Raw genomic sequence first — 13,773 nt, 5'->3', positions numbered from 1 at the left:
TGCTAGATCTTTGAAAGAGCTATCCGATGAGACCCGCTCCCTGCTTTCTCCATGGCCCTGCAACATTCTCCTTTTCAACTGTACATCTAATACCCTTTTAAAAGTTACTATTAAATCCGCTCCCATCACCTCTTCAGGCAGCACATTCCTGACTATCACAACTCGCTCTGTAAACAAAAAAAGAATTCTCCCCCTGTGGTTCTTTTGTCAAATATTATAAACCTGTGTCCGCTGGTTCCAGCCAGTGGGAACAGTTCTCCTTATTTACTTCATCAAAGCCTTTCATAAGTTTGAAGCCCTCTATTAACTTTCCCTTTGTCCTCCTCTGCCTCAGGGAGAACAATCTGACTTTCTCCCATCTCTAGGGGAGATTTGATTGAGATGTACAAAATTGTGAGAGGCCTGTACTGAGTGGATGGGAAGGGCCTATTTACCTTGGCAGAGAGATTAGTGAGCCGGGGTCGTAGATTTAAAGCGATTGGTAGAAAGATTAGAGGGGAGATGAGGGAAGATTTTTTTTCACCCGGAGGGTTGTGGGGGTCTGGAACTCACTGCCTGAAAGGATAGTGGAGTCAGAAATCGTCAACCCATTGAAAAAGATGTCCGGGTATGCACCTCAAGTGCCATCACCTGCAGGGCTACAGTCCGAACGCTGGATTCGGCTGGGTGGTTTGTTACAAAAGCCCAGCGTGATCGCGATGAGCCAAGTGGCCTCTTACTGAGCCGTAAACTTTCTATGATTCTCCATGTAACTGACACCATTCCAGTAAATCCATCTGTGTCCTCCCATTGGCCTTTAAAACCTTCCCAAAATGTGATGCTTCATGGATGACGAACATGGTCCAATGTACAATGTTTTGTAACTTATGCACTTGAGGTACTGTAACCTACAAGACTATGGGGTCTAGAGCCGGAAGGTGGGATCAGACTAGATGGCTCTTTCTTGGCCAGCAGGAAAGATGGATCAAATGGACTCCTTTTGTTTTCTATGTTTCTGAATATGATAAAGAGGAGTTTAGTGAATTCAGTTAATCTGATACATTAGAGTTCAGTCACAATGAATGGTTTTGTATGCCAGACTATTCTGAAGTTAAAAAAGGATATAATGGTTATTTTTCCCTCCCTGCTCCGTCTTCCCTGCCAGATTGTGACTCTTTAGCTGTTGAAAGTGTTCACTCACATCACGATATCAACAGTGGGCGTGGGCAGTGAGTGGGCATCTGCCCACCATGGTGGCATCTCAGCAAAACCTGAGCCTGTCTTTAATATTCAAATGCCCAAACACACATCTTCACATTCACCCATTAGTTCAATGATGCACACTCATATGCCCCCATAACACACACTAATGCACTGACACACTTACTGTTAACTGGATCCCAAGCTAGACGGCGAAGTATGAAACTAAATGTGAATCTTTTTTTTGTTGATAGTTGGCTTATTTAAAAGAATGCAGCATTAAATATGTCCGCCTCTTGCCTACTAACATTCCCAAGTGTCCCAGCAGTCCTTTTTTATATGTGCTCAAGATACTTAATCCATCAGTACCTTCCGCCTATTTATCCTTAACCTTGACAACACAATTAACATAATATTAGCACATACATGCTGTATTGAACTTGATGTGCTGGACAGGTTTCTAACTTGAAACAGATAACTTTATTATAGAGCTAGTTTAGAAGCTACATGCTTGAACCAGATCCACAACTAGAAAACTACGCCCCTAATATTACCCACGCCTAGGGCTCAATCGTCAGTACAATCATGTGACCCCCAAAGGCATTAGAAAAGGTTATACCTACAATCACTACACATGCCCAAGCACAAATACACACACACACACACACACAGACACAAAGTCACTAGCACACACTTACATGTCCAAATACACCCTCATACTTGCTCATGCCTCCATGCCCCTATCTTCTGATGGTCTCTTCAAAACCCAAACTTGGCCTCTTGGCACCACTACTTCTGGAGAATGCCATCTTCTCTTTTACTCTTTGAACTCCCGGTGTTCATTGGGCCTTGAGCCTTCACCTGGCCTCTGAATAAAGACTGAGTTTGGGGCTCTTTACCTACCAGAAACTGAGACAGGAAGGCTCAGGCTCGACGGATAACACGGGGCTGAGGAGACGGATCTTTCTGAACTTATAGTCCGGTCGCTTTGGAGTAATAATATAATATCCTGGAATTAAAGAGAAATCGTCAAGGTATCAGTACAACAACAGACAACTCCATTCATTTGGCACCTTTAATGTAGATAAACTTCCCCCTTCACTGAAGCATAAATGAACAAGAAGTGGACAGCTAACCCAAGATGGAGGGATGAAAGGGTTGGATTTTAAGGCATGTCATAAAGGAGGAGAGGGAGACGGAGAGATTTAAGGAAGGAATTCCAGTGTGTAGGCAGCTAAAGGCGCAGCTGCCAATGGTGATGAAGATGGTGGAAGGACACATGTGTGTTAGTTATGGCTTAGTGGGTAGCATTCTTGGCCCTGAATCAGGAGTGTGGGTTCAAGTCACACTCATATGAACATACATACGAACATACCAATTAGGAGCAGGAGTAGGCCAATCAGCCCCTCGACCTGCTCTGCTATTCAATAACATCATGGATCATCTGACTGTAACCTCCCGCCTACCCTCGATAACCTTTCAACCCCGCTAAATCAAGAATTTATCTACCTCTGCCTTAAAAATATTCAAGGACTCTGCTTCCATTGTCTTTTGAGCAATTCCAAAGACTCACGACCCACTGAGAGAAAAAAAATTCTTCTCATCTCTGCCTTAAATGAGCAACCCCTTATTTTTAAAAAGTGACCCCTAGCTCTAGATTCTCCCACAAGGGGAAACATTCTCTCCGCAACCGCCCTCTCAAGGCCTCTCAGGATCCAGAGAACTGAGCACAAGTAAAGCTAGTCTAACACTCACTCCAGTGCGGTAATGGGAGAGTGCTGCACCTCTCAGTGCTGTCGTTATTTGGCTCAGGTGAGAATACACCCATTGAACTACAGCTGAGGGCCTGAAAGCTCTCTATGGTGGATGTAAAAAAATCCCGTGGCACTATTTCAAAGAGCAGGGGAGTTCTCCCCGCTGCCCTGGCCAATATTTGCCTCTTAACCGGCTTCACTATATCAGACCGTCTGGCCATTATCACAGTGCTGCCGGTAAGGGTTTCCTGTGTGCAATGTTTCCTCAATTACAACAGTGACTACTCTCTAAAACTTCTTAATTGTCCCTAAACTTCTTTGGAATGTCATGAGGTTATGAAGGGCACTGTAGAAATACATGTCATTCTTTTTACTCAAGGTGTTCGTGGTAGTCTGCGGTTCAAAGGAAACATTGTCAAAACACTCTAGTGGTGATACTTGTGATATCAGCCAGAAGCTATAAACAGCCCAATGTATCTTCATCGGGGGCCGCTCACCTGTCTTCATATTGCTAGAGTTTCCATGGCCACGTCTTGTCTGGCTATAGAATATTGATCTAGTCCAGTTTCACTGCTGTTTTTCATTTCTAACTCTCCGGTTAAAAAAAAAACAGCAAGGGAATGAAATTAGGAGGCAAGGTTATCACAGCTTTCAGACTAGTGAATAGACTGCATTAAGATGCAGTGGAGATTCAGTCATCTGCCAAAAAAACTTCACAGATACTGGGATCAGTAGGTGAAGAGGTAAATGCTGCTATGTCTTATTGAACTAAAATCTAAGACAAAAAAATAAGTCTATTTATAGAAACACTTGTATTTCTATTACAGCTTTGATGGACCAAGGTGTTTTACAGTCAACAAAGTACTTTTAAAATGAGCCACTGTTGTAATGTAGGAAATACAGCAGCCACTTTGCACACAGTGAGCTCCCACAAACGGCAATGTGATCATTTTTTGAGTGATGCATATTTTTTTTATTCGTTCGTGGGACGTGGGCGTCACTGGCTAGGCCAGCATTTATTGCCCATCCCTAATTGCCCATGTTCAAAAGGCATTTAAGTGTCAACCACATTGCTGTGGGGTCTGGAGTCACATGTGGACCAGACCAGATAAGGACAGCAGATTTCCTTAGTAAACCAGATGGGCTATCATCATGGTCATCATCAGACTTTTAAAAAATTCCAGATTTTTACTGAATTTCAGCTTCATCAGCTGCTGTGGCGGGATTCGAACCCTAGTCCCCACAGCATTACCCTGGGTCTCTGGAATACGAGTCCAATGACAATACCAAAGTGCCTTTGCCCCCCCATATATTGGTCAAGACTCCCCTGTTTTTCTTTGAAAGAGTATCAGAGGATCTTACCTGCGAGAGCTGACAGGGCCTCGGTTTAACATTTCATCCAAAAAAATAACACTTCTGACACTGCAGCACTCCCCCGGGGCTGTAGACCAGGGGCTGTCAGCCTGGAACATATGCTCAGGTGCCTGGAGTGAGACTTTAACCCGTGACCTGGTGACTCGGGTGAGAATCTGACCCATTGAGCTACAGTTAAAGGCAATGTTGAAAGTAGATTTGACGATAGGTTGCTATTTCCACTGGGGAAATTCTACGATTGGAGGTTGACTTTTAAAATTAAATTATTGAGCTAACTTTTGAAGGACACATTCTTTCAATCACATGACGAGAAAAAAATAAGCAGAGAAAACTCCGTGCATAGCTGCACTTCCAGATTGAAGTCAGCAGGGGGCACTTTTGTTCCACATTACCAACACCAGCGCAGGTTCACATTGCAGGACCCTGCACTCTCCCAACGTCAGCTGCAGGGATAGACTTGGTTAAACCTGATACACTCACTCCTAGCTCTTACTGCAGTGCCAATAGGAAACAGGTTTACAAAATGTTGACCTTCTGGACTGGGAGAGGGTCGTATTAAATGAGTGAGGAACAGCAGTGACAAACACAGGTCGTCTCTTTTCAATAATAACAACCTGCATCTAGATAGCATCTTTAACATAGTAAAACAACTGAAGGTGCTTCACAGGAGCACTGACTCTGAGCCACGTAAGGAGAAGTTAGGGTAGGTGACACTTGGTCAAGGTGGTGGGTTTTAAGAAGCATCTTAAAGGATGAAGGGAGGGAGAGAGAGAGAGAGAGAGAGAGACGGGGTGGTGCGGGAGAGTAGTTTAGAGAGAGAATTCCAGAGCTTAGGGCCTTGCCATCTGAAGGCACAACTGCCAATGGCGGGGCAAGGTAAATTGGGAATGCTCAAGATGCCAGAATTAGAGCAGGTATAGGCAACAAGGAGCAAATGAGGTACTTGTAGAGTATAGAAAATGTAAGAAAATACTAAAGAAGGAAATCAGGAAGGCAAAAAGAAGACATGAGGTTGCTTTGGCAGATAATGTGAAGTTAAACCCGAAGGGTTTCTACAAGTATATTAACAGTAAAAGGATAGTAAGGGATACAATTGGTCCCCTTGAAGATCAGAGTGGTCGTCTATGTGTGGAGCCTCACGAGATGGGGGAGATCTTAAACAGTTTTTTTGCATCAGTATTTACTCAGGAAACTGGCATAGTGTATAAGGGAGGAAGGGAAACAAGCAGTAGTTTCATGGAATATATAGAGATTAAAGAGGAGGAGGTGCTTGCTGCCTTACAGCGAATAAAGGTAGATAAATCCCCCAGGCCTGACATGATATTCCCTCGGACCTTGAGGGAGACTAGTGTAGAAATTGCAGGGGCCCTGGCAGAAATATTTAAAATGTCCTTAGCCACGGGTGAGGTGCCAGAGGATTGGAGGGTAGCTCATGTTGTTCCGTTGTTTAAAAAAGGCTCCAAAAATAAACCAGGTAATTACAGGCCAGTGAGCCTGACATCAGTAGTAGGTAAATTATTGCAAGGTGTTCTGAGAGATTGGATATACAATTATTTGGACAGCCAAGGGCTGATTAAGGATAGTCAGCATGGCTTTGTGCGTGATGTGGGCAGGCGCCACAGAGCTCTGTCATTCTCTCTGTGTGCTCTCAGCACCTTTAAGTTGGGGCTGGCCCCCATCTCTTCAGTATCTGTGACCACAGACACTGTGCTCCTTAAGGGGTCAGATTCTGAAGGCAGACAAAGGCTCAGATGTTTTTAGAGTTTCATGGCTGCATCTCCATGATATGACCCTGATCACAGAGCGCAAGTGAGCTGCCCTCAGCCAGATAGGAGCCAGACATTCTCAGAGGCTGTGGAAGATCATGGGAGTGTCCTCACTGCAATGTCATCAACATCCTCCTGCAATCGAGTGACTATTAGGGTTTCCACTTTGCCTCCATGACAGGAGACTTATCACAGAGGGTATGTGTACTGCCATAAGCCAGACTGGAGCCAACCGTTCATAAATGGAATGTGAGGATCTATGGTGTCTCCTCACTGCAGGTCGACATCATCCGCCACTAATCTAGCAGCTATGAGGGCCTCCCGAGCACGTCTACCTCGTCTGGCCAGTGCGAGGGCCTCATCGCCACCATTGTTGCCTTCGAGGGCCTCGTCACCCTCATCCCGTGGACATCCTCTTCATCGGAGGAGACCTCCAGCTCCTCCATCTTCTCCTCGGCCAGCTTCTTTCCCCATCGCAGCGCCAGGTTGTAAAGGGGGCAGCAATCGATGATGCGTGACACCCTCTGTGGACTGTATTGCAGGGCTCCACCAGACCAGTCCAGGCACCAGAACCTCACTCTCAGCACCCCGATGGATTGCTCCACCAATGTGTGAGTTGCAGCATGAGCCTCATTATACCTTCGCTCTGCTGCAGTCTGAGGCCGCTGCAGGTCATCAGCCATGGCTCTTGTCCCTGAGGAGACAACCCTGCAGCTTCTGTGGACCCTGGAAGATCTCAGGGACCTGTGACCAGTTGAAAATGTAGGAGTTGTGGATACTCGCTGGAAACCATGCGCAGACCTGCAGGATGCGTTGGTGGTGGTAGCACACCAGCTGCACATTCAGCGAATGCGATCCCTTGCGGGTCCTCCAAGCTCTCCCACAACACCCTGTGGAGGATTCCCTCCATCCACCAACCATCGATGAGCTTAAGCAGGCATCCAACAGATGAAAAGTAACAAAGCTTGTGGGCCAGACAGTATACCTGCAGAGGTCTGCCACACTGGCAGCTATCAGCTCACATAACAGCTCCACCAGTTCACCCTCCACCTCTGGGACAAAGAGGACGTCCCTCGGGACCTCAGGAACGCGGCCATCATTACTATCCACAAGAAGGGGACAAATCTGATTGTGGAAACTCCATGGGGATTTCCCTCCCTCCATCGCGGGTAAGATCCTGGCCACATCCTCCTGAACAGCCTTTGTCCGGTCGCTGAGGAGATCCTCCCGGAAACCCAGTGTGGTTTCCGACCATCCCGGATACTGCGGACATGGTCTTTGTGTCTAAACAGATCCAGGAAAATGTCAGGAGCAAATTCAAGAATTGTTCCTCGCCTTCAGCGACCTGACCAAGGTGTTTGATTCTTTAAATCGTGAAGATCTATGGATCGTCCTCCAACACTTTGGTTGCTCATTGAAGTTTGTCACTGTCTTGAGACTCCCGCATGACAACATGGCCGCCAACATCCTGAGTGGAGGATCTGAAACTGACACCTTTCACATCCAGACCGGGGTCAAACAAGGCTGTGTGATCGCCCCCACCTTGTTCACCATTCACCTGACCATCATCGCCCACCTCATCCGAGATGAGCTACCACCTGGTGTCAGTATTCAGTATCGTCTGGAGAGGAAGCTCTTCAAACTTGGTCGCTTCCAGGAAAAAACAAAGCTCACCATCATGGACATCCATGGCCTTCAGTTTGTGGGTGACAGCTGCACGATGGCTCACTCTGTACAGGACATGCAAAGGGTGCTTGACCTCTTCAACACCTCGTATAAGAGGCTTGGCCTGTCCTTAAACATCACCAAGGCGAAGGTCCTTCACTAATGTTCCCCAGGCCAGGTTGAGCATCCCCCGTGCCATCCACATAGATGGGGCGGCTCTGGAGTATGTACAGCACTTCCCTTATCTCAGCAGCCACCTCTCCCAAGGGACGACTATCAATGAGGAAGCCCAACACTGAGTCAACTGTGCCAGTGCTGCCTTCTTCAAGCTGTGCCAACGTGTCTTTGACAATAGAGACCTTTTCAAGTCAACAAAGGTTCTGGTTTATAAGGCTGTTGTGTTGACCACTCTCCTCTACCGCAGCGAAACATGGACTGTCTACCGGCGCCACATTAAGATCCTTGAGAGCTTCCATCAGCGGTGCTTGTGTCAAATCCTGGGGATCAAATGGGAGGATCGCTGGACTAATGTGAGCGTCCTCCATGAAGCTGCGTCTACCAGCATTGAAGCCCTGCTCGTGCAGAACCAACTCCAATGGACGGGCCATTGCGTCCAGATGCCCAAAAAACCTCCTCCCTCAGCAGGTTCTCTTCTCATAGCTCTCCCTTGGCCAACGCTCAAAGGGTGACCAAAGGAAAAGGTATAAAGATACGCTCAAGGTCGCCCTAAAGCACGGAGGCATTAGCACCACTGACTGGGAGGAGAACACTGCCAGAGGCAGAGCGGGATTGTTTAGCTCCTTGGACCAGGTGTCCCTGTGCTCCATGCAGGCTTAGAAGCCTTCCCGGCCTGCCGAAGTGCAGCAGCAGCTGCAGGCCACCCTGTGGAGGAGCTTCCGCCCACCACCCCCGTCCCCAAGACTGGTGGCTGCAAAGGCCATTTTTAACTTAAGCTTTGAAAAAGATGAAGAGAGGCTGCCTCCATTTTGAAGAGCCCTCTCCCTCTCTTACCTACCATGGCAACCTGCTGCTGCTTCTGAACTTCAAGGCCTCTGACTGACCCTCCAACTTTGAGATCACATCTGCCATCCTTCTCTGGATGGTGAGCCTGCCCTCTGACCATTAATTGGCCACTCCTGGGAAAGTCACGTCGAGCGACTGTTTCTCCCACAAAGCGGGTTTCTAACCCCCATTTGAGCCTGGTAGCAGGGTTCAGAAATCCACAGGAAAATCCTCCCTATGGCCTTTCAAATTATGATAGGGTTTGACAGGGTGGGTGTAGAAAAAAACGTTTCCACTTGTGGGGAATTCCAAAACTAGAGCCCAGAAGTATAAAATATTCACTAATAAATCCAGAAAGGAATTCTTTACCCAGAAAGTGGTGAGAACGTGGAACTCACTCCCGCGGGGAGTGGTTGAAGCGAAAAGCATAGATGCAGTTAAAGGGAAGCTAGATAAACACATGAAGGAGAAATGAATGGAAAGCTATGCTGATAAGGTGAGGTAAAGTAGAGTGTAAGGAGGCTCATGTGGAGGATAAACAGTGATGTAGATAACAACAGCGCTGAAACCAATGGAATCGGTGTATCATTCACAAAACAGGCACCGGTTTATCCTCCACACACTGAGCTGAACAGTCTGTTTCTGTGCGGTATTATCAACGTTATGTTTGGAACAGGATTACTATTCATACCTGACTGGTTTCCGTATGTATGATCATCATTCGGGCCAGTAAAGGGTGGGTAAGTGGGTCCGTTGATTCTCTCCCAATCGCCCTCGTCCAGTGGATCTTGCCGCCAATAGCAAAACCCGTCTTGGAAGTTGCAGTTAATTTTCTCCTCGTCTACGGGTACAGATCATGACATCACAGTTTTAAACCCCTCGGCACTGTCCTTAGGGAAAGATCCTGATCTTAGAGTAAACCCACCAACTCGCTAAGTTTTCTCAGTGAGAACCTTCACGGCTGACTGCGCTTGTTTTAAAAACGCGGCCTGGGCAGCGCTGGAACCAATGGAATCGGCGTATCACTCACAAAGCAGGCACCGGGATTTTCCAGCCCCGGTGAGGCGGGTCCCGCCACAGTGGACGCGGCGAGCCGGTCAAAAGCCCACTGACACCGGTGGCACTGGCAAATCCTGCCGATGGGCAGGACCGGAAAAATTCCAGCAACATTTTAGCGGAAAAAGACCTTTTGGGAAGAGAGCAGATGAGTCATTTTGAGACACGAAATGTGGCAGGCGTGGTTGTGCTGGGGGGCAAGAAATTAATTTTGGGCCTATAATCTAAAGTAGATCCAAGCCAGATGGTGATGTATGCCAGGCGCAGATCCCTTTCTTGATAGTAGATTTATTTGTAGAATGCAGCATTATATATCGCAACCTCCAACCCAAAAACACCCCAGTGTCCAGTTAGTCCCTTTTTATACTCTTCTGTGCAAACAAGAAGCAAATAAACAAATAATCAAATGAACCCCTTAAAAGGAGCTATATAACTATATGTAACTATATTAAAAAAGCTACAAAGGGCAATTTATCAAAACTAAATTGAAATGTCGTTTTGGGGGCTGGTGATGCACCTTGTGGTGCCCACTGGTTGCAGAAGGCCTCAGGCCTCAACACCTTTTATCTGCTCTTTTGATAACCCATAAAGCTAATTGACTAATCTGCTGATTCATAAACTAATTAAGTAATTGAAAGCCCTCAAAGGGTCACTGTAATAATAAACCAAACTTTCAAAGGAAACTTAATAAGTTAAATTAAAATGTTGTTTCCAGGGGTGATGATGCTCTCCAGCTTCTGCGGTGCCCACCAGTCACGGAAGGCCTGAAGCTTTCGAGTGGACACCATGTGTTCCTCTCCAGGGACACCTGGCTGCGAGCGTAGCCACAGGAGAGGGGCAGACAGTCGGGTCTATTGACCCCTCCCTCTGCCTGGACCTGTTAGCGGCCACTTTGGCCAGGGCCAGGAGCAGGCCCACGAGGAGGTCCTCTGATCTGCCTGAATTTGAGGAGCAGCCCCCCTCAAATAGTCAAATAGGAGCTGCGACCTTACACATCCCAGCAGCCCCTTTTTATAGGCTCTTTTTGAAAAACAAAATCAATGAATTAAACTAATGTGCGGCACTGTAACTAAAACAAAAACGTGAAAGGGGAAGCCTACAAACCAAACCAAAACATCATTTCCAGGGGTGATAACGTACCCCAGCCCCCGCAGTGCCCCCTGATCATGGAAAGCCTCTAGTACACCAGTGGACACCGTGTGCTCCCTCTCCAGGGCCACCTGGCCGTGATTATAGCTGTGGCAGAGGGGCAGACGCTCGGGTCGGGCAAGTCCCTCAACCACCCGCTGGCTGGCCGGACCTGTTGATGGCCAACCTTGGTCAGGCCCAGAAGCAGGCTCACTCGGAGGACCTCCTCCATCCCAGCCCCTGTCTGCACCAGGTGAGTCCCTTCTTATATGTGCTCAAGATACTTAATCAACCACTGCCCTCCACCTGTTTATCCCTAACCCTAACAACACAATTAACATGACATTAACCGAGGGCAGAATTTTCATTCCCATGACGGAGACTGGTTTGGGGGGCAGGTGTGCCAGCAGTTTCTCGCACCAGCAGGCATGCCAATCTGCCAGCGTGTTCCCAACTCCGGTCTTTTATCAGGAAGGCAGCTCCTGGGCGATGACACTACCCTCCCACCAGGAATAGGTAGCCAATCAGGCCAACTAAAGTGCCAACTGAGGACACTCTTGACATGTCTTCTGGATCTTGCAGATGGCAGACAGTGGCCCACCCCCCTCCCCTGCCAGGTGACTGCAGCTCATGGATGGAATGGTGGTCTCCCAGCATCAGGCGGAGCGGGGGTCCTGTTCAAGCAGATACGCATCCTGCAAAGCACCCTAACAGGGCTCCCTCTTTGCTATGATAGCCTAGCAGCTGCTGCCACAGTAGATTTTATACCATTTACAGGTTTTCAGAGGGTACCTCTCGGCCTCACACCTAGACTAGCAGTACCCACTCTCCCAGTGGGGCTTTTCACTGTCCTTAACCGTACAGGGCATCCAGAGGCAGCCCCTTAATCGGCCACCTCCTTGAAAATCCCCTCCAAGGTCCCGCCACAACCATCTCCAGGTTTCCCATTCAGAATTCAGACCAGCATCGGGATCGGGCCCATGGAATGAAAATTCAGTCCATGGTTCCCAAAGCTCTCCACCAATGGAGGTTTTCCTCACCTCATAGACTGATTGGTTATCATTTTATCATGCACTTAGCAGGATGGCAGAAGGTAGATATTTGTCTTCTTGGGTGGAATCTTGTTGAGGCCTTGCCTTTGAGTTGGAGAGCCAGCGAGAGACCTGTGCTTCTCTTTTCAGGATGACCCTCTGAACCACGTGCCAATCAGGCAGTGGTGAGGCCAGTGGCGGGTCCTCCCCTGGAATCAAGACCCGGGGGGGGTGGAAGTCTTGCCTAACGACCAATCAGAGGCCGGCAGCTCTTGTGCTCAGCTGTGCCACAAGGGAGGCCATGGCTGCTGTCGGGAGGGCAACCTTAGAGTCTCAGGATCACGGAGGACCCAGGCTACAGGTAACTAATGTTGGGGGTGGCTTTGCGGGGGGCTAGTTTCATGGGGAGAGGGGTGTAAGAGGGCATTGGCAGCAAGAGGAAGGGGTGGCTCTCTGCAGGTCCCCCCTTCCCGGTGTCCTGACCCTCGATCTGGCCCTGAATGCTTTTGATCGAGGGAGTCCCCACCCTCCCCAGGAGATGACAAGCTGGCTACGTGGTTTTAACTGTCGTGAATGCCTCATGGCGACAGGCCCAACTGCAGCTGGGTTAATACCAGAGGTGACGGGATGAGGCCCTGAAGTGGTCATTAATTGGCCCCTTAAAGGTCTCAGTTGGCAGCGGGCCTTCCCACCCAGGACTTAATTTGGGGTCAGGCACGCCATCATTCCGCCTAATTAAATGCTGTTCTGAAGTAAATATGGTTTTGTTAAATGTTGGTCTGTACCTTTAAGAATAGTCTTGTGACATAAGATCACATGACCTGTGTAAACCAATGTGTTGGCAGCGTGGGCTAGCTCCACAGTAAGTGTAGAGATAGAGATGGAGTTGAAAGCACACGTGTAGTTGCTGCTGGCTGTATTATAAATAAACCTAATGTTAAGAATGCTAAGAAAGTCATCTGCAGATCAACTGTATGACAAACAGGTGACAAGTCCACACTACAACACCTTGCCATTTCCAAGCTCACCACCAGAGAGAGCAGAAGAATCTGCCATTCTTATTTTCCTATTTTTATATACAGCATATTTGCTCAATGCATTGAGCATGGGGATGATTCCACCATCAACTTATTTGGGATCTGGTTCATGGCGTTGATGCTCTGCAGTCAGATGCAGAGCATGTGACCACCTCAGCCTCTGCTGGAGCCTCCGGCACCATTAATCTCTCAGACCTGCCCGCAAGGTCTGAGCTCAGCCATCTGACACCACATCCCATTCATCCATCACTCCATTGCTCACTGACACACATTGGCTCCTGGTTAAGCAATGTCTCAATTTTAAAAATTCTCTTGCTTGTTTTCAAAATCCCTTCGTGGCCTTGTCACCTCCCTATCTCTCTAATCCCCTCCACCCTTACAACCCAGAGATATCTGCGCTCCTCTAATCCTGCCTCTTGAGAATTCTCAATTTTAATTGCACCACCGCTGGTGGTCGTGTTTTCAGCTGCCTGGGCCCTAAGGTTGGGAATTCCCTCCTGACTCTCTCCACCTCTCTACCTCACTTTCTTCCATTCAGCCCTGTAAAACCTACGTCTTTGACCAAGCTCTTACTCATCTGCCCTAAGATATCCTTATATGGCTTGGAACCATATTTTGTTTTATAATGCTACTGCGATGCGCTCTGAGATATTTTGTTTTGTTAAAGGCATTATATAAATACAAGCTGTGGTTGGCTCCTCCCAGCTGGGAGACAGGGTGGATGGGAGATTTAATCAGACTAGGGAAGCTCTACATTATGAATCCGTACAGATCGGTAAGA

The 13,773-nt window shown here is 47.8% G+C and overlaps 1 protein-coding gene across 1 annotated transcript in view; it reads right to left on the bottom strand.

The window, feature by feature from the left end:
- tmprss15 (transmembrane serine protease 15) overlaps window positions 1-13,773 on the bottom strand; it is a 101,754-nt gene that overhangs the window by 47,463 nt on the left and 40,518 nt on the right. The window contains exons 10-11 of the mRNA XM_078560480.1: window positions 9,432-9,581; window positions 2,083-2,188 (exon numbers count right to left, since the gene is read on the bottom strand). Coding sequence (XP_078416606.1) covers window positions 2,083-2,188; window positions 9,432-9,581 — 256 coding nt within the window. The remainder of the gene's footprint in view (window positions 1-2,082; window positions 2,189-9,431; window positions 9,582-13,773) is intronic.

The sequence above is a fragment of the Cetorhinus maximus genome, chromosome 16, assembly GCF_964194155.1.
Source record: "Cetorhinus maximus chromosome 16, sCetMax3.hap1.1, whole genome shotgun sequence".
In the NCBI taxonomy this organism is placed as follows: Eukaryota; Metazoa; Chordata; class Chondrichthyes; order Lamniformes; family Cetorhinidae; genus Cetorhinus; species Cetorhinus maximus.
Note: the sequence above shows the minus strand (reverse complement) of the source record. Positions and strands in the feature narration are given on the sequence as shown.